This window comes from Babylonia areolata, chromosome 5 (assembly GCF_041734735.1).
Source record: "Babylonia areolata isolate BAREFJ2019XMU chromosome 5, ASM4173473v1, whole genome shotgun sequence".
NCBI classification, from domain to species: Eukaryota; Metazoa; Mollusca; class Gastropoda; order Neogastropoda; family Buccinidae; genus Babylonia; species Babylonia areolata.
This window is the reverse complement of record NC_134880.1, coordinates 40,536,702-40,561,638: the sequence shown is the minus strand read 5'-3', so window position 1 is coordinate 40,561,638 and position 24,937 is coordinate 40,536,702. Positions and strand designations below refer to the sequence as shown.

Genomic DNA, 24,937 nt, shown 5'->3' with positions numbered 1-24,937 from the left:
CAATAGTCTGCTTTTCAGCATTACCCCCATCCCTCATCTCCTAGCTGTCCCAAGGGAAGTTTGGAACTGAGCAACTGGGCTTAGTGCTGCGGTTGATTTCATGACGATCAAACAAAAGTTAAAGTTGCACAGGTGACATTGCATTTGCACAGGCGAGTGCACTCGAAGAACATTAATTAGACTCAATATGGCGTGTGTTAGTCCGTCTGAAAGCTCAACAACACCTCGCGAAAGAATTGCTGGACTGCCGGACTTTGGATGGCGAGTTCCACTGAGCTATTCCTGCGATCTGAAATGTCACGCTTTTTTCCAGCCCCGTCTAAACCAGATCCCACAGTACATAGGGCTGAGTTTTAGGTAAGTAATGTCATTCTTATTTTGTGCCTAGACTCTGAAATGAAAGTTTGCTTCTGCCAGCATGTTCATGAAATCATCTTCATGTTTTCTGGACATTCAGTCATGATCCAGGGTCATCATGTCGACGATTATATGCATATTTTTCATCATACTACATGGTGAATAAAAAACAACAACAACAGGATTTTGTGATATCGTTTTATATGAAAGAATAGTAGCCAGGCCACCACCAAGGTTCAGTGGAGAATGGAGCTAGTTTACATCAATCCAGGAGTAGGACCCTTGTTTCTCAGTAGGGCACTGTCCACTTGGCCACTTGGTACATTCATGAACAAAAAGGAAACTGTTGTTCCATGAACAACTTACACTCATGAGCAAAGAGGAAACTGTGGCTACATGACCAACTTCGAAAGTTCTGTTTGGAAAAGACTGGAGAAGAGCACAGAAAAGATTACTGCAATACTTTTTATGGTAAAGACACGTAAACACTAAAATGTCATTGGATTCTATCGCTGTTTTGCCTGAGGTGACATGTAGTGATGTACAGTATGCTTTGTCGCTAATTCAGTAATTGCAATGTGATTCTACTTCATGAATGGAATGAAAATATACTGTCAAATAGCTGAGCAGAACAAATCAGAGAGAGAGTGATGAGCTGTGTTTAGGCTCAAGGGGTACTGCCAGGTAGTGAGTAAAATGGAGACTAGGTTATTACCTGGTAGCAATTGTCCTTTTGTTTAAAGGAAGTCCAAAATATTTGTTCTTGTGTGCAGATTTTGAATTTAACATGTTGATAAAATTTAATTGCTATTGAATACATGTGCAGGTACATGCACTTCTGGATCAACAAGAGGCGGCAAGGTAGACAACCATACATTGATCAGCTAAACCAAATGGGTCACAAACCAATATATGGTAAGAGAAAGGTTTTTTTTCCCTTAATTTTTTTTGTTTTGTTTACAATTTGGAAAGATGATTAGATGTATCATGAAAACTGTTGATTAATTATGAGTAAGAGTAAACAAATAACTGGCATGTTTAGGCAATGTGCATCATGGACCCAGACCCAGCTGTGCAAAACATGGCCATGCCTCACCTGTCCAACAGAAAAAAAATACCCTGCACAGGCAAATCCCTTTTCAGTATCACTGGAGATAGTCCAAGCCATGTACAGTGGACTCATCTGGACTGTCTGTTGACAGCCATGATTTATCTGGTTGTGCAAACCATGTTTTTCCTGGCAGCCAGGGTCAAGTGACAAAAACACTTATCGCAATGACAAAAAAAAACTAATCATTGCGATTATCTCTTTGTCACTTGACGCAAGTCGGGTGTCTTAACTTCCCCAGTTTGATTGTGCACATCATTTTGTCTTTGCATTTCCAAAGAAATTTATGGGTAGGCAGATCCAGCCCAGCTCTGTCCAGGTCTAATTTGCATGCTTTCATGGACCCAGACAGCTGGGCAAGACATGCCCATGTTTCATGTGGCTGGGTCCATGTCCACTAAGCATGCTGCCTTAGTGTTAATAGGACAGTTTATGATCATAACTTTACATATATACCTTTCTTATTGTTGTTGGACATCATCGTTATTATTGTTATGTATTACCACCATCATTCAGAGAACTTGCCTTTTTTTATGTCAATTACTATGATCTTTTTTTTTCTAGGGTGCCCAATAGGAGGTATTGGATGTGGGACCATTGGTCGTGGCTATCGAGGAGAGTTTTGTCGGTTCCAGATGTCACCAGGCTTGTACCACTATAAGGAAGTAGAAGCAAATCAGGTTTGTATTCAGATACAATCACCTTCCTGTGTTGTATGATATTGATAGTCCCCAGTATACTTGTAATAGTATGCATACGTACATGTAACTTGTAACTATACATGATGAGCCCACCCTCATTTGTATGTCATGTATGTATTCATTCTTGTGTGGACATGAGTATACACACACTGAAGTCAGCAGCAGTACCTTTGATGCACTATTATTATTTATTCTGTGTTAAATAGAAGTTTGGACCAAGCATTTGGGTTGTAGTAATAAGAAGGTGTCACTGTAGTTTGTGTCCAACACTGGTGAATAAGACATGTATTGTCCCATGATAACATATTCTTTTGATGGTTAAAGTTTAAAGTTTAACTTAAGCAATAGCTGTTCTGATCATGCTGTGTGTTACTTAGACACTCTACTCTGGAAATTGAAAGATAATGTCATTCCACTTCATGTCTGCAAATATATATCTTTCAAATGACTGTCAATCAGTCAGTGAGAAAAATTCAATATGAGTCACTCACTGCTTTGTTAAAAATAGTTATGAATGATATAATTATCACTTGCCTTCACAACAATATAATCATTTTAAACCAAAACTGTTTAAACACCTTTTGTATTCAAAATTGAAATGATTTGTTATATTGACAGTTCATCCTAACACTTCGTCGGAACGGGGAGACAGTCTACCAGCAAGTACTGTCATCCCACAAGAAGAAAGGCAAAGCCCTGAAATCCTGGAAGTGGGGATTCCCTGGGGAGCAGGCCACCTACCATGCCCTCTATCCTCGTGCCTGGACAGTGTACAGAATACCGGAACATTCCGTCACCGTCACTTGCCGTCAGATATCCCCCATTTTTCCACATGACTACAAGGTAGGTGGATACAGAGAACATTCAGTCATGGTCATTTGCTGACAGATATTCCCCATCTTTTCATACAAGGTAGTTGATGTGCAAATTTGATTATTTTGCTTACACTGTTAAGCTACTGTGTTGATATTCAGTGAATTATGTTGTAATAAATTAAATCAGAACTGGACTCACACTATTCACAGTCTCTGATTTGGCAGGTGACATGAGGATGAGAAAATGCAATCACTGATTGACCCAGACTGTTCAATAATTTTGATGGTATCATAGGTTTTCAGTTTTCCAGAATGCTGTTGGCTTTGATTTATTTGATTGGAAATTGGATGACAGAAGCTATCTAGAAAGCAGTTTGTTCTGTCTGCACCCAGACAGATTCTCTCTGATTGAGAAAACTACATCTCTGTCATTGCAGGGTTTTTTTTCTTCTTTTTTTAATCTCTGAGATAAAATTGAATTTATGGGTGATATCAAAATATTTCATATCTGATCTGAGTCAACAGAGTGCTACCCCTCCTTGTTTTTATTTGTTTTTTGTTGTTTTTAAGATAATTTACATGATTATTGGTTCTGTGTTATCAAAAGTTTTAATGTCTGCAAAGTCATGTAAATTCATTTGACCTTTTTGTGACCATGTGGTCAGCTGTTTATAAATAATTAGATGGTCAGTTCATGATGAACTAACATTTGTAGCTCCCCATGGACTGCTAGCAGTTGCTTGGGTGCATTGCATTGAGTCGTATTAGCCTTTGTCACGACAGATTTTTCTGTGTGAAATTCAGGCTGCTCATCAAGGGAGAGCACATCATTACAGTACAGGGCCACCCTTTTATTGCCGTGGATTCTTTTTTGTGTGCTAACTGCATACTACACATGGGACTTCGGTTTATCAGCTCACCCAGATAACTCAAGGTCTTTGTGGAGGGAGAGAAAATACTGTGTGGGATTCGATCCTGTGCACTCAGATTCTCTTGCTTCCTATGTGGACGTGTTACCACTAGGCCACCACACCATGCCAGCAACAGTGACCATGAACGTTCAACTGCACACTGAAGCCCAGATGTTACAGACCTCATTTTCAGGACACAAGCTTGCCCACTGCAGCCTTTGTCTGGGAAATAAGGAATGATGGCGACAGTGACCTGGATGCCAGTATCACCTTCACCTTCAAGAACGGACAGGGTGTGAAGGCAGACAGTGCAGGGGGTTGTTGGGCGGAGCCATTCCAGCATCCTCTGGACAGCACGGGTAGTTCAGGCAGCACCACCACAGGGTCCTTGGCGAAGGGGGTCAGCATTAATCAGACCATTAGTGGTCAGTCGTGCTCCTACAATGTAGCAGCCACTGACAAGGTAGGTTTTTGGGTTGGTTGGTTGGTTGGTTGGTTTACCATCAAGTATCATATTCCATCAAAGTGTCCTATTCATAAGATCAGCATGAGCGATCTATACATGCATACATATTTTTTTAAATAATGCATACATGTGGATTTATAGAGAAGGAAGAAAGGAGAAACTGAGACTGAGAGAGAGAGAGGGAGAGACAGTGATGAACAGGGGTAAGAGGCTGGAAAGAGGCCACCAACAATTCGTTTTTATTTGTTTTCCTTACTCTTGGTACATTTGAGTTAAGGCATGAAGGAGATTCAAATTACAAAAGTTGTCTGGAAGATGCTGTTTGTTTTTATTGCATGAATGTAAGGCAATAAAGGATGCTCCTCATACAAAGGAAGGTTTATCTGTGCCTCGTTTTAAAAGAATCAAATTATTTCAAGTTATTGTTCTAGATGTGGTTCATCCATATTTATTTATTGATTGATTTTTTTTGATTTTTTTTATTTATTTATTTTTTTTAATAATTGATTTTTATTGATTTTTTTTTTAATTGATTTTTATTTTCCTCAAGGCCTGACTAAGCGCGTTGGGTTACGCTGCTGGTCAGGCATCTGCTTGGCAGATGTGGTGCAGCGTATATGGAATTGACCGAACGCAGTGACGCCTCCTTGAGCTACTGATACTGATACTGATTATTCATATTGTATATTTAGTCACCTGACTAAGCGCGTTGGGTTACGCTGCTGGTCAGGCATCTGCTTGGCAGATGTGGTGCAGCGTATATGGATTTGACCAAATGCAGTGACGCCTCCTTGAGCTACTGATACTGATACTAATCATCCATATTGCATATTTAGTCAGAAGATTTGAGATGGCTAAATGTAAGGTTCAACTGACACTAAAATAAGAATGTAATGCTATATCAATGAGTTTCATAAGAAATCTTGAGAAGTTACAATATTTTTTTATGTGTTACTTAAGGGGAATGGAGACTCTTTGTTTTGCATTATCTCATTTTCCTTGTGCTGGTCAGTGTTTGTTTTACAAAGTATGTACCTGCATCTAATGCATAACCAAGCTCTCTTCCTCACAACAAAGTTTCAAAATTTGATTTGATAGGGTTTCCGAAAGAAAGGTTGACAGAAAGGAGTGAGTTTGGAAAGTAAAATTGCAAAAGTCTAATGATAATAATAACAAAAATATTAGTAATGATAATGATAATAACAACAATGATAATAGTAATAATAATGATATGCACTTGTTTTACGCATTTCTTTAAGTAAAGTTAGACTCAATGTGCGCTGGCAATCAAAAGTGTAACCTTATCGGTTTAGTTCCATGGTGAGTTCATGTCAAGGATTTGGGTGAAGAATCAGTTTAACTTGTGAGGTAACCAGGTACACAAGTAAATTTCTGAGAAAATATCTTTTCATGATAAAAAAGCTTCTGAGTTGGGTTGTTTTTTTTGCAGCCTGGAGTGAAGGTGACATACCACACAGCATTTGATCCCAACGGCTCTGGACACAATGTGTGGAACAACCTGTACACTAACGGTCACCTGGGATCCTCCACAGGTATCCATCATGGTTTTCTGAACAGTGGAGGCTTTTGTTTTTTTTAGGATTCTTTGCCCTGGATAGACATCGATAAGATGTTTGATAAACTATAGTCCACTGAATGAATCTGTGATTGTCACATTTGCTAAGGCTCCTGTTTTGCTTAATTAAAGGAGGATATGTTATTGTTAGGGTGATATATCTGGAAATTATTGTGAGTGGCTGTGATGGAGTCTCCCGTCGGACCGACGGATGAGTAGGCAGGCAGGTTTATTTGTCGGTGTGTGTCCTCATATAGGAGAAGAGGCCGATTCTGGCTGTCATGCTTTCTGAAAACGCTTTCAACAGTGTGTTGTTGTGTGACAGCAGAAGCAACGCCCAAGGCCTCCAAAGGGCAGGAGGTGGCAACAGCAGTGTGCGCTTCCACCACAGTGAAGTGTGGATCCTCAGGTCATCTCGACTTCTGTCTGGCCTGGGACATGCCCGTTGTGCAGTTCAAAGCTGCCGAGAACAAGTACTCCAGGTCAGTAGGATCAGGGTCGTGTCTGGGAGAGCAATTTGCAGCAAGTGCGGTTCTGAGGGCATATACATACACCCCTGTATGCACGCATACACACACACACACACACACACATGCGCGAGCATGCACAAACACACACACACACACAAAACACATACACATTCACACACGTGCACACACGCGCACGCGCGTGCACACACGCACGCACGCACACACCCACACACACACACACACACACACACACACACACACACAAACTCATTCACTCACTCACTCACACACCCAATGTGTTCAGTCACAAGAATGTGTGACCAGACAAATTAAACAGATTCCTCCTCCTATACTCATACACTCACTTAAACACACACACACACACACACACACACACACACACACACACACACACACACACACACACACACAATTAGGCATGCATGCACGCATATGGGAAAAAAATTTTCCTTTTTAAAAACTGATATGTCACAACCTTTTTTCTCTTTTCTTTTATTGATGCGTCAGGCTGAATGTTTCAGACGGTATGCACGTTGGTTTGGCACGGCTGGTGACGCAGGCCCCAGACTGTGTGCCTATGCTCTGGCTCACTTCCCCCTGTGGGAACAGAAGATTGAGGACTGGCAGAACCCTGTGCTGCAAAACAAGTGAGAAGTGAATGGCTTGTTTGACCGAGATATTACAGACAGGAGCTTGATATTGATTTTGTAATATATTCAAGTTCTGTGTTTTATAGAAGGCACCATGGCAGAATCAGTTAGGTGTTGGACTTCTGACCCTGTGTTCAGTAGTGAACCCTCGTTAACTCCAACAGTTAGTGAGGCCCTGTTAACTCTGCTTTTTCTCACTCCATCCAGGTGTGAACAGGTACCTGACCAGTTGGGGAAGATTAAAACGGTGGCAGGAGAGGATTGGGCCCTGCTTGCCTGTGCCCTAGAGCTGTATTTTGTAACAGAAACCTACTGCCATGGTACAAGTTGGCCCTGTTCATTGAGTTGTGCTTGGTGACAGAAACCTATCACCATGGTCCAAGCTGACCCTGTTAAATGAGCTGTACTTTGTGACAGAAATCTATCAGTATGGAACAAGTCGACCCTGTTTAATGAGCTATACTTGGTGACAGACACCTGTCAGTATGGAGCAAGTCGACCCTGTTCAATGAGCTGTACTTTATGACAGAAATCTGTCAGTATGGAGCAAGTCGACCCTGTTTAATGAGCTGTGCTTGGTGACAGAAGCCTGTCAGTATGGAAGCAAATCGACCCTGTTTAATGAGATGTACTTGTGAAAGAAACCTGTCAGTATGGAGCAAGTCGACCCTGTTTAATGAGCTGTGCTTGGTGACAGAAGCCTGTCAGTATGGAAGCAAATCGACCCTGTTTAATGAGATGTACTTGGTGACAGAAACCTGTCCGTATGGAAGCAAGTCGACCCTGTTTAATGAGCTGTACTTTATTAAAGAAACCTAATGGCGTAGTACAAGGCAGCCCTGTTTAATGAACTGTACCTTTGTGACAGAAATCTACCAGCATGGTACAAGTCAGCCCTGTTTAACGAGCTGTACTTTGTGAGTGACGGAGGCACTGTCTGGCTGGATCCTATGGAGGGAAACTCACAGGTGTCCACCCACCCTGTGGTACAGGAGTACAGCAAATTTGCCTACTTGGAAGGTATGATGATATGGATTTAGAAAGGTACACAAATCTCAAATGAATCTGCATATACTCACACACATGCATGCACACACACACTCATGCATGCACACATGCATGTGTGTATGCACGCGCACACACACACACACACACACACACACACACACGCACGCACGCACGCACATATCCCTCAGCATTGAGTGAAACATGTCACCAACGCTAAAAGGTCAAGGAGAGCAATGATTGAAAAAATAATTCGGAAGTAGCATTGTTTGAGCTGTGAAATTGTGCAGAGCTCAACAGTTTATAGAAATGTGTTAAAAGTGTTGATTTAAGAGAATTACAGTGAAACAGAGATTCAAGGTAAAATAGAGCAATGGCAGTTGAAAGTGTGAGATGCTGCAGAATCTATCCATAGACACTTGAGACCATTCAGCAAATTTTTGCTACTTCATTATTTGTAGATGTTTTCTTCCAGAAATTAGGATTGGTATATTTCAGTCATATTCCCTTTTTCAGTTGTCTGGTAGTTAGTAATCACTTGGAAAGTTGTTTTTATGTGTAGACCATGATTACAGGATGTGTGACATGTACAATGCATGTTGCTGAGAGAGTTTGTTTTATGCACATGTCATGAGTATCAGATAAGTGATACATTCGATGTATTGACTGAGAGAATTGTACTTTTTACTTATGTCATGAGTATTGTATGTTTGATAAATACAATGTATGTCACTGAGAGAGTTGTGTTTTATGCACAGGTCGTGAGTATCAGGTGTATGATACATACAACATGTGTCACTGAGAGAGTTCTGTTTTATGCACAGGTCATGAGTATCGAATGTACAACACGTACGATGTTCATCATTACTCCTCCTTCGCCCTCATCATGCTGTGGCCCAAACTGCAGATATCTTTGCAGTACGACTTTGGTAAGACTTGGGACAGTGCAGATATCTTTGCAGTACGACTTTGGTAAGACTTGGGACAATGCAGATATCTTTGCAGTACGACTTTGGTAAGACTTGGGACAATGCAGATATCTTTGCAGTACGACTTTGGTAAGGCTTGGGACAGTGCAGATATCTTTGCAGTACGACTTTGGTAAGACTTGGGACAGTGCAGATATCTTTGCAGTACGACTTTGGTAAGACTTGGGACAATGCAGATATCTTTGTAGTATGACTTTGGTAAGACTTGGGACAGTGCAGATATCTTTGCAGTATGACTTTGGTAAGACTAGGGATAATGCAGATATCTTTGCAGTACGACTTTGGTAAGACTTGGGACAATGCAGATATCTTTGCAGTACGACTTTGGTAAGGCTTGGGACAGTGCAGATATCTTTGCAGTATGACTTTGGTAAGACTTGGGACAATGCAGATATCTTTGCAGTATGACTTTGGTAAGACTTGGGACAGTGCAGATATCTTTGCAGTACGACTTTGGTAAGACTTGGGACAATGCAGATATCTTTGCAGTACAACTTTGGTAAGACTTGGGACAAGGCAAAAATCTTTGCAGTACGACTTTGGTAAGACTTGGGACAATGCTGATATCTTTGCAGTACGACTTTGGTAAGACTTGGGACAATGCAGATATCTTTGCAGTATGACTTTGGTAAGACTTGGGATAATGCTGATATCTTTGCAGTTCGACTTTGGTAAGACTTGGGACAGTGCAGATATATTTGCAGTACAACTTTGGTAAGACTTGGGACAAGGCAGAAATCTTTGCAGTATGACTTTGGTAAGACTAGGGATAATGCAGATATCATTGCAGTATGACTTTGGTAAGGCTTGGGACAGTGCAGATATCTTTGCAGTATGACTTTGGTAAGGCTTGGCACAATGCAGAATCTTTGTAGTACAACTTTGGTAAGACTTGGGACAATGCAGATATCTTTGCAGTACGACTTTGGTAAGACATGAGACAATACATGTATCTTTGATGTATGACTTTGGTAAAACTTGGGACAATGCAGATATCTTTGCAGTACGACTTTGATAAGGCTTGGGACAATGCAGATATCTTTGCAGTACGACTTTGGTAAGACTTGGGACAGTGCAGATATCTTTGCAGTATGACTTTGGTAAGACTTGGGACAGTGCAGATATCTTTGCAGTACGACTTTGGTAAGACTTGGGACAATGCAGATATCTGTGCAATACGACTTTGGTAAGACTAGGGATAATGCAGATATCTTTGCAGTACGACTTATAGTAAGATGACTGGTAAGACTTGGGACAATTCAGGTATTGTTTTAAACATGACTTTGCTCAGATTTATGAAAATGCAGGTATCTTTGCAGCATGACTGTGTTAAGACTTGGGACAGTTGTTGTGCTTTGCTACTACTGTATTAGTGTTTGAAGTGTGACTCTACAGAAACTTTATGTTTGACACCTGTTCCATAGCATGCCCTTTTGTTTGTCAGTGAGAGCTTTGGTAATACTGTGTGTAATCTTGGTATTTTGATGATGCATTGATGTTCCCTGATGTTTTCTGTACTGTGTGCTGTTGTGTGTGTTCAGTAGACAAGATACATGGATGATGGTCACTATATGCTTCTTGTATTGTAATGTTTTTGTTGTGTGTTTTCAGTTGACACGATACATGGATGACGGTCACTATATGCTTCTTGTATTGTAATGTTTTTGTTGTGTATGTTCAGTTGACATGATACATGGATGATGGTCACTATATGCTTCTTGTATTGTGATGTTTTTGTTGTGTGTGTTCAGTAGACATGGTACATGGATGACGGTCACTATATGCTTCTTGTATTGTAATGTTTTTGTTGTGTGTGTTCAGTAGACATGATACATGGGTGACGGTCACTATATGCTTCTTGTATTGTAATGTTTTTGTTGTGTGTGTTCAGTAGACATGATACATGGATGACGGTCACTATATGCTTCTTGTATTGTAATGTTTTTGTTGTGTGTGTTCAGTAGACATGATACATGGATGACGGTCACTATATACTTCTTGTAGTGTTTTTTGTTATGTGTGTTCAGCTGACACAATACACATGTTCTCAGTACTATGTGCTTGTAACTTAGTGTTTTTGTTGTGTGTGTTTAGTAGACAGGATACATGGAGGACAGTCACAATATGCTTGCAATATAGTGTTTTTGTTATGTGTGTTCAGCTGACACGATACACACGGAGGACGGTCAGCAGACCAAGTACTTGATGCATGGTGACGTAGGCGTGCGTAAGGCAGCCAACACTGTGCCCCATGACCTGGGCGACCCAGGTAAACATCTCTCACTGTAGACAGTAAAAGGGGTTGTGACTGCCTGATGTCAAAAAATAGTAAGAGGTAGACAAAAAGATTCTTAGTAAAAAGTCGAGTTATATGGGAGAAAAGAGGTAACGTGTTGAGCCACAGGCTCTTCTTCAGAAGTAAGTCGACTTTTATCAAGATTCTTTTTGTCAGTCTCTCACTGTATTGTATTATAGTTTATTTTTTTATGAATACTTTATTGATATACCCCCCAGGAAATATACCAGGGTCAGGGTGTGTTTGTTAGACTAGAATGGGCTATATTTTAAGAGGTGATGATTATGTCTGGGTTTGTTATGGCCTAGTTTTTGGGTGATGTGCAGTACACTGCATGACAAGATTCATATTCCGTTATTTGTTGAGGCATCTTGAGTCACCTTCATCTCAAGGGGAGGGGTAGGTTTGAGGTGGGTAGCTGCTTCATCTGGTTTTATGTTATTTTGTTTTTTATCTTAGGTTTGTGGTTTCTTCAAGTGTTCAGCATGTAATCAGTACACTTTCTGCCATTTTGACGTTTGTGTTTGGGTGGGGTTTTTTTTTATATCTTGTTTTCATATCTACAATATATTTCATTTTATTTTATTTAGCCAGTGAGCAGCTTATTTAGTTATTTTGTTTCATTTTCGTTTAGCTTTACATTATTTTTCTTATTGTACTTTTTTTTGTTGCATCTTGCTTTTAATACTTTTGTTTTATCACTTTGTTTCCCACCTTCATGTTGACATCCTTGAGTTTATTTCTTTGATCTGGGTTCTGTCTTTCCACCATTTTGCTGTATTGACTAGCTGCTGGTCACACAGCTTATACATTAAAACAAACCAACAACACTGGAACTCAGTGTGGGATGTGGACTGATCTCTATGATTTGTGTCATGATGTCTATTAAAAGTTTGTGTAAACTAATGTATTATTCATTAGTCATGGTCAGTGACATTTTGTATGTGTAAAGCACTTTGAGCTGTGTTTGAGAAAAAGCGTTGAATAAGTGTTCATCATCATGATTATTATTAATATTTGGCTGACAGAGGATGAACCGTGGAAGCGGGTGAACGCCTACGTGACCCTGCCCACCTATGACTGGAAAGACCTCAACCTGAAGTTTGTGCTGCAGACCTACAGAGACTTCAGCGCCACCAGAGACAAGCCTTACCTGGAGTTCCTCTACCCTTGCTGCAAGGTAACAAAGGCATAAGGACAAAGAGATATATATTTTTGTTGCACCAGTGTTGAAAAGACACAGGGCTGCAAGGTGACAAAGGCATAAGGACAAAGAGAATCAGATATATTTTTGTTGCACCAGTGCTCAAAAGACACAGGGAAACACAGGGCTGCAAGGTAACAAAGGCATAAGGACAAAGAGAATCAGATATATTTTTGTTGCACCAGTGCTCAAAAGACACAGGGCTGCAAGGTGACAAAGGCATAAGGACAAAGAGAGTCAGGTATATTTTTGTTGCACCAGTGTTCAAAAGACACAGGGCTGCAAGGTAACAAAGGCATAAGGACAAAGAGAGTCAGGTATATTTTTGTTGCACCAGTGTTCAAAAGACACAGGGCTGCAAGGTGACAACTACGTAAAGACAAAGAGGGTCAAATATATTTTTGTTGCGCCAGTGTTAAAAAAACACAGGGCTGCAAGTGCAAGGTAACAAAGACATGAAGACAGAGAGAGTCAGATGAATTTTTGTTGCACCAGTGTTCAAAAGACAAAAGAAACTGTTGTGGTGTTGTTAATTCACTCATCCCTTCGCACCACTGCATATTTCCAGAAAACGCAACACACATGAAACTGCTGCACACATTACTGAGTCGTCCTTTGCAGACACCATCTTGAATCATATACACATGTTGTATGTCTTAATTTATCTGCTTGTGTTCAAGGAGGTAGCTTTGGTAATCTCTGTTAACTTTTGCTTTCAAATGTCCTGGACACATCCAAAATTTGAACAAAATGCGTTTTGAATTTGATGATTAATTTGCAGTCTGGAAAATAACGCACAATTTGCAAACCCAGTAAACTAAAGCACTTTGAGAGTTGGGACATTTATATGCCACAAGGCTTAGGTTTAAGCGATTGCCTTTACTACAACTACTGCTACTGTTTTTATCCTTAAGTCATCAATGTGTGTGTGTCTGTATGTGTTTGCTTCTGTTTTCCCCTATATGTGTGTATGCACATGATTGTGTGTATGTGTGTATGTTCCCAAGATCATTAGATGCTTGTGGGTGTGGCTTATTCATTGTTACAAACAGAGTATAAAGAATGTAGCACACAAAGTAAATAACGTTGAGATAGCTCTTTGTTTGACCAGTAAATTGTTAGTGTGTGTATCATCAATACAAAAATGCAAAAATTGCACAAATTACTGATACAAAAACATGATGAAAGGAATTACGGAAGGGAATGACAACTGCCTTGCAGACTGTAATAGAGAAAGCCATATCCTGGGACAAGAACGGAGACGGGTTGATAGAGAACAGTGGCTTCGCTGACCAGACCTTCGACGCCTGGGTCATGACCGGCAGCAGGTGGGTGTTCATGGGGTGTGGGGTGAGACAAAATCATTGCTCTTTGCTCGCTGTCTGTGTACTTGTTGTGAACTACCTTGTAAACGTCCAGTATCTGGTATATACCCACTCCACGTTTTGGGTTAAAAACATGCATGGGGTAATCAGTTTGTAAACCCCCATCCCACCTCCTCCCATGCCCACCTCCCCACCACCACCACCACCACCACTTTCAAATCATAACATAATAATAATCCACTTTGCTTTTTGTGATTGTATTGCTTTATAAAGTATTGCAGATTTAGATGTTGAGGTAGAGAGCAGAGCATCTGCATCAGATGTTGATGTGCCATTGAAAATCCCAAGTTCGATCATGACATCACTGCATGTCCTTGTTTCAGTAACTAGTGTTTCGTATCAAATTGTTTGCTACAGTAGGTCTGTTCATGGACATGCAGTTATCCAAGTCAATAGTGGTCACCAGTATGTCACAAGACAAATATTATACACTGAATTTAAACTCTTGGCATTGAATTATCCTGACATTGCAAGTCAAACTGTCCAGGAATTCTAATGCATCGAACAAACACCCAGCCACACCTTCATGGTGAAACAAAGGGAATGGGTTCCTGCAAAGGGTGAGGTACCCAGTAAACTCTCACCCCCAACGTTATAGTGAAATTTGTGCCAAGAGGGGGTGGGGAGGGGGGGGGGGGGACACTTACAAGGTAGTTTACGTAATTAGCAAGAGGTGAGAAATGTCTGGGGGGTGCCCTTTATGAAATGCTTGTTTTCGTCCAGCTACAGAACAAAAGTGGATCATCAGTATATGTAGTTGGAACATTTAACTTGCTTCCTTGTGAAATCTTGTGCCTTTCTTTAGTGTTGCTCGTAGTTTGCACCTTCACTAGTTTTAACAGTTTGGTTTTATTATTTTTGGCAATTTTTTCCCTGCCATTCAGGCAACAATATTTCTGGTTTGGGATTGTCTTGTACCAGTTTCTGGGCTTTAAAGACTGGACTGCTTTTATGTTGTAATTTTGTACAGTACTGTAATGTGATGGGACTGAACCTGTTACCTTACACAGGAGCTAAAAGGAGTGTGATCAGTTAGTATTTCTATACTTTTAGTATTTCTATACTTTTTTTTTTTTGACCTGTTGAGAAAATACTCTGATTCTTATTTTTTTCTTTTTATTTGAAAGGTTTTATTTCATGTCTTAACTTTTTACTTGGTTTCTTTGTTCTTCTTGTCAGAATACATCACATGGTGTTGACAGTGGAAGTACCTAGCTGTGAAACATTGATGATTTTAAGCTGGAAGCGTTTTCTTCAACAAATGTCTCGGCACAGTCACCAGGCAGTGTCAGTTTTCTTGATGAAACATCACAGCATTTTGACAAATTCGTACATGCTACACCATATCTACTAGGCGGATGCCTGACCAGCAGCATATCCCAACATGCTAGTCAGGCCTGGAATACATGTACATGTATTTGTGCACCTATCAGAGAGGATGTCTTATACAGAAATTTGCCAGAGGACAACACTTTGTTTTGCCATCGTTTTTTTGTTGTTTTTTTCTGTACACCACGTGCATGCTGCACATGGGACCTCAGTTAATTGTCTCATTCAAATGACGGACGCAATAGCCGAGTGGTTAAAGCGTTGGACTGTCAATCTGAGGGTCCCGGGTTCGAATCACGGTGACGGCACCTGGTAGATAAAGAGTGGAGATTTTTACGATCTCCCAGGTCAACATGTGCAGACCTGCTAGTGCCTGAACCCCCTTCGTGTGTATATGCAAGCAGAAGATCAAATACACACGTTAAAGATCCTGTAATCTATGTCAGTGTTCGGTGGGTTATGGAAACAAGAACATACCCAGCATGCACACCCCCGAAAACGGAGTATGGCTGCCTACATGGCAGGGTAAAAACGGTCATACACGTAAAAGCCCACTCGTGTGCATACGAGTGAACGCAGAAGAAGAAGAAGAAGTCTCATTCAAATGACCAGACGGTCAGTTTGATTTTCCAGTCATGAGAGAAAAGGCATGACAAGGATTCAGACCCAGGCACTCATGGACTCTGTATTGGTAGATAAGCGTCTTACTTGTTGCACCACTTTCCACCCTGATGCCAGTATGATGGTGCTGATCATGCCCGTGTGTTGCAGTGCATACTGTGCAGGGATGTGGTTGGCAGCGCTACGCATGCAGGTTGAGATGGCTGACATCCTTGGCCAGACGGAAGACAAGGAACGCTACTCTGCCATCTTGCAGCGCGGCAAGAAGTCTTTTGAGGAAAAGCTCTGGAATGGTGGGTTGCTGAAGTGACGTTTACAGCCTGTGTGTGTGTGTGTGTGTGTGTGTGTGTGTGTGTGTGTGTTTGATTCCTTTGTAAGGTTTAAAAGTGCTATATAGTTGAGCTGTTATTGTTATTATTAATTGATGTTATTTGAAAGAAGAATGAGCTTGTGTGCGAAATGTGCTCTGTTTAGCCAAAAGCAAAAGACTAAACTCCTGCAAAGCGCTCCTTTAATTCTCACCACCTATCTGCTGCATCTCATACCTTTCACAGACAGTTCTAACCAAGGAGTGAAACTGAGAATGAAAGGAATTGGTTTGATCTGAGCAATTTTTGCTTCTATTACTTTGTCAGTGATTATGTATTGTGTGTACATTTGATGGTCACTACTATGACTTTAACAGTGATTGTGTATGGTGTATTTGATGGTCACTACTATGACTTTGACAGTGATTGCGTATGGTGTGTACATTTGATGGTCACTACTATGACTTTGACAGTGATTGTGTATGGTGTGTACATTTGATGGTCACTACTATGACTTTGACAGTGATTGTGTATGGTGTGTGCATTTGATGGTCACTGCTATGACTTTGACAGTGATTGTGTATGGTGAGTACATTTGATGGTCACTACTATGACTTTGAGAGTGATTGTGTTTGGTGTGTACATGTGCAGGTCGCTACTTTGACTTTGACACCAGTCAGAGTGGACACCACGACAGCATCATGGCTGACCAGCTGGCCGGTCACTGGTTCCTGAAGGCCTCAGATCTGGACGATGGCACTGTGAGTCATGGTCACTTGTAGTTACCCTCTGCTTTTTAGTTTGTTTGTTGTTCTTTGTTTGTTTTTTTATGGTTCCATTTTTATATAAAGGATATTACAACCAACATTCTCCAGTTTTGATCCATGTTACAATTTCCTTGCGAAGTACTGGTGTATAACATTGCCATTCAGCATTAAAAGTGGACAGGTTATAGTGTATCTTTACACTATATTGTTCAGTTTCAAAACGAGTGTTCAGATGCTTTTGAAAAACATGTGTATTTGCTGTACATTTTCCAGTCCAGCATTTATTTATATTATATATATAATTAGAATTGGGTAATTCACAGCAGAAAACGGTAAAATAGAGATCAATGCACACGACTTAATAGCTCTTTGATTAAGCATGAAAGCACATCAGACAAAAGGCATTCAGTAATGACAGCAGAGCAAAGAGAAGGGATGAGGGGAGATGAAGAGGGCAGAAATGGACACTGAACGAAGAGGTGAGGAAGCCAACAGTCGTGACCTGTGACAAGTGTTTCCAGGACACAGATACATGAGCAAATTTACCTCACATCCCAATATCAACTGCGTGTATGTGTGTGTGTGTGTGAGTGTACACATTTGTCAGGAGGGCTCTGTGCGAGTGTGAGTGTATGTGTGTGTGTGTGTATGTGTGTCATGGGAACTGAGATATGTAGGAATATGTGTGTGTGCGTGCATGTGTGTGTAGGGGGAGGGGTGTGTTTGTATGTCTGTATTGTGGGTAATGTGGGAGCTATGGAATATTGGGTGCATGTGTGTATATGTGTGTATTTGTGTAGGGGTTATGGGCGTGTGTGTTAGCAGATGTGGTGTAGCATATATTTGTCCGAACGCAGTGTTGCGTCCTTGAGTAACTGAACTGAACCAGTACCACTTTTTGTTATTTCATTTCACGTGACAGTGTTCTGAAAACAGATTTCCTTGCACCTGTAAAATGTGAGTGCTGTGGAACACAGCATTCATGGAACACAGAGTTCCACACCTGAACGTTTCTGTTTCCACCATGCTTCAGGTGTTTGATCCAGACCATGTGATAACTTCCTTGAAGACGATCTATGAGAACAACGTGATGAAGTATGGCAAGGGAAACATGGGGGCCATCAATGGCACGCGGCCCGACGGCAAGAAGGACCTGAGCTCTCCCCAGTCGGAGGAGTTCTGGACGGGGGTCACTTACGCCCTGGCAGCAAACATGATTCAGAACGTAAGCAGCAGCATTTTTTTCTTTTTAGGTCTGAAAGTTTTCTTTCTGGTCTGATCTGGGGTAACTGGATAATCCAGTTAGATTATACTGGGATGAGAAATGAATATGGTTAAATAATACTTGGATGAGAAATGAATATGGTTAGATAATACTTGGATGAGAAATGGATTAAGAATTTAGAGAATTGAGTGTATTAAGTGTATTAAAGTAAAGGTGAGCAAGTTTCACTGTCAAAACCTTTGGATTGTATTTATTGTTAGGGTTTAATCAATTTAACATTGTTTTGAGGGTTTTTTTTTTATTAGTTTTAAGAACTGAGAGGTGAAATGGTGTTTTGTAGTCGGCTGGGCTGTAAACAACATGAATTGATTTACTAATTGTTTGCATTCAGCATTTACATCTCATTGTAGCCAGTGAACATTGCAGCATGTATGAGCAGAAATAATGTGTGAGTGTGAACATGTTTGCTTGTTTCTGAACATTTCTTCAAAGCCCATATGCAATAAAGATGTTACCCAAAGAGTTCTTTAGGCATGGATTGGTCACTTTCTGCTGTTAACAAAAACAAAAGAAACTGATCCAGAACAGGTGTCTGTGTGCATATCCTTCCCTCTCCCCACCTCCTACACACACTCACAAACTCATACACACACATTGCATGGCACAACTTGATGCACATTGTGCCATGCTGCATTGTACATTCATGCACGCACACACACACTTTCTCTTACACTATCTCTCTCTCTCTCTCTCTCTCTCTCTCTTTGCTCGCTTACCCCCACCTCTCTCTGTGCATCAAACTTTATAGTAATAATAATAATAAAAAGGACATTTGATACACCTAATGTAATGAAACATAAGCCCTGGGTGTTTACAATGAAAAATACAATGATGTATGCATGCTAAAAACACACGAATAGCTCCTGCTCCAGCTGCAACCCACAAACCCACACTCACTCCACACAAGATACACACACACACAAACACACACATGCGCGCACATGTGAACATGTGTACGTTTGAAATAGTATAAAATAGTAGAAGTAAAAAATTAACTTGGCTAAAACATAAAAGTGAAGACAAGAGTTATTTACTGATTTGAATGGCTGGAAATAATGAGTTTTCAAAGAGGTTTTGAAAGAAGGGCAAGAAATAGCATGGCGAACAGGAAACGGAAGTGAGTTCCATGCGGAGGAAGCCTGGAAGGAGAAAGTGCATTTTCCATGTGATCTGGTTCTGTAGGATGGAATATCTAAGAGACGGTCATCACCTGATGACCGGAGCCAGCGAGATTGAGAGTAGTAATGCAGAAGCTCAGAAAAGTAAGGAGACATGCCAATCATAAATTTGTAGCACAGGAGAGAGAGTTTGTACTTTATTCTTTTCTCAGTAGGTAACCAGTGGAGGGAATGAAGGAGAGGAGTGATATGAGCAGATTTGGGAGAACGGAAGATAAGGCGTGCAGCATGGTTTTGGACTCTCTGAAGTCTGGATAACAAGTAGTTGGGGCATCCAGCAAGCAAAGAATTACAGCTGTCAAGCCTAGAAAGGACCAGGGAACAGACAAGGGGTTTTGTTGCATCTTGGAACAGAAAGTGCCGAATAGAGCTTATTCTATGTAACTCATATAACTACATATCTCATTATCTTTCCCTTTCACTCACTCAAATAAACTCTTACACACACAGACACTCACTTACTGTCTTTGTGACTCTCTTTCTGTGTGTGTGTGTGTGTCTCTCTCTCTCTCTTTCTCTCTCTGTTTATCTATTTCTCTGTCTGTCTCTATTTCATAGGGAGGGATGGAAAAAAAGCATTACCCTAGTCAATTAAAAATTTGTTTTATTTTGGTTTCGTTTTCTTTTTCACAGCCACACACATACACACACTGATGTTTTCAGTTATGCACCAACACTTACCACCCACCCACTCACATGATGATGTTCACAAAACAGGGCATGGTGGAGGAAGGGTTCCAGACGGCGTGGGGAGCGTACCACGTGTGCTGGGAGTGGCTGGGCCTGCACTTCCAGACGCCGGAGGCCTACACCACTGACCACTGCTACCGCTCGCTGGGCTACATGCGGCCCCTGGCTGTCTGGGCCATACAGTGGGCCCTGGAGAAGTTCCAGCCCCACCTGGTGGCTGCTGGGGGTGGGGGCGGGGCTCGGCACATTGGCTGCGGCGAGTCCCAGCCTCTCTGAGCTGATGCAGCAAGCAATTCAAAATCCTGGTGGCTATTGGGGGTGGGGGCGGGGCTTGACATGAAGGCTTTGGTGAGTCACAGCCTCTCTGAGCTGATGCAACAAGCAAGTCAAAAGCAAGTTGGATTCCGATCCAGTTTTTTTGAGAAGATGACGCCACTACTCCAAAAAAACAACATCCAGTGTCAGCTGAGTCATATTGAAGAGGACTTTTTATTCAGTTTACGGCACATGATCTTTATGCATTGCATGCGTTTCATCAGTGCCCAAATTTGGATTTTCGAAACAAATATTTGCACTTGTTGACAGAAAAGTACAGTATATGGATCAGTCTACATGTTTTGACACCTTGAAAGTGAAACTGGGTTGTGCAGCTTCTTGAAATGAAACCATTTTTTATAATTTTATTGTTGATGTTACCAGTTCACGTTGTGAAGGAAAGCTAAAGAGTTTTCTGGTGTGTTGATGGTAATGGGTGGCTTTTCTGTTGTTTGTTACTTTGTTAGTTGTTGTTGTTGTTGTTTGTATGTGTTTTTTAGTTGTTGTAATTTAGGGGGATGAGAGGGGACATGGTGCTTGAATATCTTCTTTTCTTTTCTTTTTTTAAGTTGATATGTCCTTGTTAGTGTGTGAATCTCTGAACAGGCTGCATGTTCTGTTGAGGCATGATGAAATTTTGGTTGTTGGATTGCCTTGTCTTCTATTATGTCTTTTTTTTTTTATTGCAAGTCTGCTGCATAAATCATAATTTGATGGCACAAATCAACAAAGAGCTTGTTATACATGGTCCTTGGATAAAACTGTTCATAACTACATGCCTCAACTGCCAGTATGTATTTGGATTTTTTTCTCTCTTTGTTCTTGAACAAGGATTTTGTTTTGTCTTTATGATTATAGGGTTCAGTGTTATAGACAAGTGGTGCAAGCTATCTGGAATCCTGGTTAGGAAAATTGGATGTTCTGCACCAGTAAAGTGTTTCTTTGAAAGTTTTTGATTTGTGTGTGTTCAACAATAACGGACAGATAGAAGAGGGGAAAAAAACGTTTCAGTGGTTTGATAGTTCTCACTTACTTTCGCTATCATTTGTGAGTTTTCAGTATAAATCTAACATGTATTGCGTCATGAGTTGGTTGAAGGATTTTCATATACAAGGTGGGTCATTTCGTAACACAGCTTATATCCCAATTTATTTTCCAATGACCGACACTGATTGCCTGATTATAATGTTTCATTCCCTCTACAGTAAGATTATATGGCTGGAGAAAAGCAAATGTTACCTTCAGTATCAAATGTTGCGTAAAGTGCATATAAATATACCTTCAGTATGCAAAAGTTGTGTGAAGTGCATTTTATATTCAACATTCCATTTGCTGTTATATATTGTGTACATCGATTTCCACAGCTTCTCATTCTCTCTGACTTTATTCTGCACACAACGAATGAATGCACTGAACACAGAGTACATTTACAGAATGATTGTGTGAATGTGATCATGTGGTTTGTGTTAAAGATTGTGTTAAAGCATGCTAGCCACTGATTTATGTGGTAGTAGGAGTAATCAAAAGGTCTTGGTCTCTTGCGCTGCTCATGTGGGCACATTTTGTACACTCTTGTACAACTGCTTTGTTTCTGATGCACCAAGTCTGGGTTACATGACCGACCTTAACAGTGCTAAGTTTACTAAGTTAAAAAAAAAAAAAACTTCTTACGTCTTGCTTATGTCATAGACTCAGGAACATTCTTAGCAAACTTCTTCTTCCTCGTTCGCCTTCCATTAGATAAGCAGCCCAGTGTCCTCAGTGAAGGCTGCCGCCCGTCGCAGCTCCTCCAGGGTGCCGTACAGTTTGGCTTCCACTGCTGTCGGTGTTAGCCAGTACTTCCTCCTGGATGCTGCATGCGTCCTACTTAGCATACTTAGCGCTGCAAAGATCACTCATGCAACCACCCAGATCTCTTTGAAACGTTTTTAGTAATTGGCCTGAATGAGTTGGATGGCTTGGTTTTTGACGCATGTGTGTGAATATGCTATCACCCATCTTGGTTGTCATGTGTGTGAATATGCTATCACCCATCTTGGTTGTCATGTGTGTGAATATGCTATCACCCATCTTGGTTGTCATGTGTGTGAATATGCTATCACCCATCTTGGTTGTCACTGTTTACTCTCTTTCAAATGGATTTTTTTTTCAAAATATGATAAATCAGTCAATTATAAAGTGAGTGCTTTGAAACTTTGCCATTTGTTGCTCCATTCTATTCTTTATATTACTACACAGTTTCACACCTGTGTGTGCTTACTTGCTTTTTTTTTTAGATTTTTTTCTTGTGACTTATATAAACAGCCAGTGCAGAGAGTAGAATGAGGAAGTTGTCGGGCAGTATAGAATTAGTTACCATTTGTAACAAAGTTTGATATTGCTCAGTTTCATCATCTACTTTATTGTTATTTTATGAATAAATGTTGTTGTTTTCTGTTGTTGTTTTACAAAATTACCAGTTATTACTTTTTTTAAAGTAACTTGCAATACGTTTGAAACATCATAAACTTTTTGTTGCAGTGTAATTTTATAATCTTGTGATGAATATGTGCTTAAATCAACAATGTGAGTTATGAATGAAAAGCATGTGCGTATATACATAAAAACATCTGATATATATCAAATACAGCTGTTTAAAAAACCTACGATAATTCAACAGCACAGTCATAAATTGCTCTACCTGCTTCCAAACAGGAGAGAAAACTGGAAAAAAAAATGGTTTGTGTGTGTTAATTGGTATGTTGTCATGAAACACAATCCACAGTTTCTATACAAATGTTGTAAATCCACCTATGTAACCATTTTAAGCAGTTTTCCATCCCGGGTTTGTAATATCTTTGAGATCATTGATCATTGCATGTAAAATGAGATGATTGTTTTTGTTTCTTTTTCTATGTCATAGTCATGGAATTTTTGTCCATGTGCAAACAAAACATGAGACCGAAAGCAATCCATGTCAACTCACTTCAAAGTTCAACCTTTTTATTTTCTTTCCTTTCTCATTTATGACTTACTACAGTTGAAAGAGAAATAGGGAGTGAATTATAGATGTAATTACATGTAATAAACTGTACTGGCTTTTGACCATGGCTGAATGGGAAGGAGAGTAGGTAGGAGGAGTGGGGGGTGCGGGGTGGCTCAGGCAGTGGGGTTTTCTCTCTCTCTCTCACTCTCTTTCACTATCTCTCTCTCCTGAAATCTTAAAGGTCATTTTCAGTTTGTCTAGAATGAAAAAGAAAGCAGATAATTACTTTTTTGTTGCGTTTTCTTTTTCTTTTCTTTTTTTTTTCTCTCCATATGTGCTTTTGTTTTTTAATTAAGGAAGGGGACAGCATGCCACTTTGGACAGTGCAGGCACAGTTTCTTTGGCGTTGAGTTCTGTGACATGTTATCTTTGTGATATAAGTAGGGTGCCTTTTGAAACCATCATTTGCTCTTTGACTTCTCTGCCTCTCTCTGTCTCCGACTGTGTCACTCTCTTTTGCTCTGCTTCTGTCTCTCCTTGCAGCAGTTTTTTTGTAAACTATTTGTGAGATCTCTTTACAGTTTGCTCAGTGTTGTTTTGTAGTTTCTGTAACAATGTATACAGGCTTTGTCTTTTTTTCTTAAACAGATCTTTTGTTTCCAGAGTGTGATACATTAAAAGGATGTCACTTAAGCCTTATGGACATGTGTGTGTGCGTGCATTTGTGTGTGTATGTCTGTGAACCAGAGTAATATCTTTGATTTACTGACTGAGTTGTGAAAAGTTTCTGAATAAGAAAAGTAATGATAATAATGGACATTTATATGGTGTATTTTTTCCAGAAATACTGTTCAAAGCGCTTTATTTCATTCCCCTCAAACTCCCTGCCTCCCCCCCCCCCCCCCCCCCCCGGTCCCCCGTCCACCACACCCCCGCACACACATGCACAAACACACACACAAGCACATGCCAAAATACATTTACGCAATTGAACATTAAAAGTTCTTGACCACATTCCAAACACTGTTTTTATATTATCTATATATATCTATATAGCACATATAGTTGTTTTTAGTGCAGTTACTTTTTTGTTGTGATATAGATATATATGTACATATATGTGTCAATAGTGCACAAGGAGTCCTGGGCAGAAATATGTTTTATGTATTGGAAACATGGTAAGTGCAAAGACAAGAATTGATTTGTGAGTATGTAACTTTGTTTTGCCTTTTTATTGCTTTCTTCACAACTTTTGTGGTTAAGCTAAAAATATTTTGTTGTGTGGAGGAATGTATAATCAAGTACTTGAAGTATTTACATTCTGACTGTTTTGGTTCTATAGTATTTATCACTTTCTTTTGAAGGGAAGATTGAGGTCAGTCAATTGTCATAAAATGCAGCAAGCTGGAAAACAATATGCTGTTTTTCTTCTTCATGAACTTGCCCAGGTCCACAGTTACATTAATTTAAAATATGTTTTCGTTGTCAGAGAATTTTGATCATGTGCTGGCATTGTGTTGAGGAA

At 40.2% G+C, this 24,937-nt stretch overlaps 1 protein-coding gene across 2 annotated transcripts; it reads left to right on the top strand.

Annotated features, from left to right (window-relative positions):
* Positions 1 to 38: 38 nt before the first annotated feature.
* Positions 39 to 24,305, top strand: LOC143282066 (non-lysosomal glucosylceramidase-like). Of its 2 annotated transcripts, none has more exons than XM_076587523.1 (17): positions 39 to 357; positions 1,184 to 1,272; positions 2,030 to 2,145; positions 2,785 to 3,009; positions 4,086 to 4,355; positions 5,809 to 5,911; positions 6,263 to 6,416; positions 6,947 to 7,072; positions 7,944 to 8,095; positions 8,905 to 9,009; positions 11,231 to 11,338; positions 12,394 to 12,545; positions 13,791 to 13,897; positions 16,055 to 16,197; positions 16,864 to 16,973; positions 18,013 to 18,204; positions 20,160 to 24,305. In XM_076587523.1, the coding sequence occupies exons 1-17, from the start codon at positions 188 to 190 to the stop codon at positions 20,406 to 20,408; spliced, it is 2,571 nt and encodes an 856-aa protein (XP_076443638.1). In that variant the 5' UTR covers positions 39 to 187; the 3' UTR covers positions 20,409 to 24,305. The 2 variants fall into 2 exon arrangements, with proteins under 2 accessions (XP_076443638.1, XP_076443637.1); XM_076587522.1 differs by having other exon boundaries at positions 6,260 to 6,416.
* Positions 24,306 to 24,937: the final 632 nt, after the last annotated feature.

What these genes read in the sequence shown, in the direction of transcription:
- LOC143282066 (XM_076587522.1), top strand. Translation starts at nt 188, where the DNA reads ATGGCGTGTGTTAGTCCGTCTGAAAGCTCAACAACACCTCGCGAAAGA. An exon ending in AGGAAGTAGAAGCAAATCAG is followed by an intron (nt 2,146 to 2,784) that starts GTTTGTATTCAG and finishes TTATATTGACAG; the next exon opens with TTCATCCTAACACTTCGTCG. An exon ending in CAGCAAACATGATTCAGAAC is followed by an intron (nt 18,205 to 20,159) that starts GTAAGCAGCAGC and finishes TTCACAAAACAG; the next exon opens with GGCATGGTGGAGGAAGGGTT.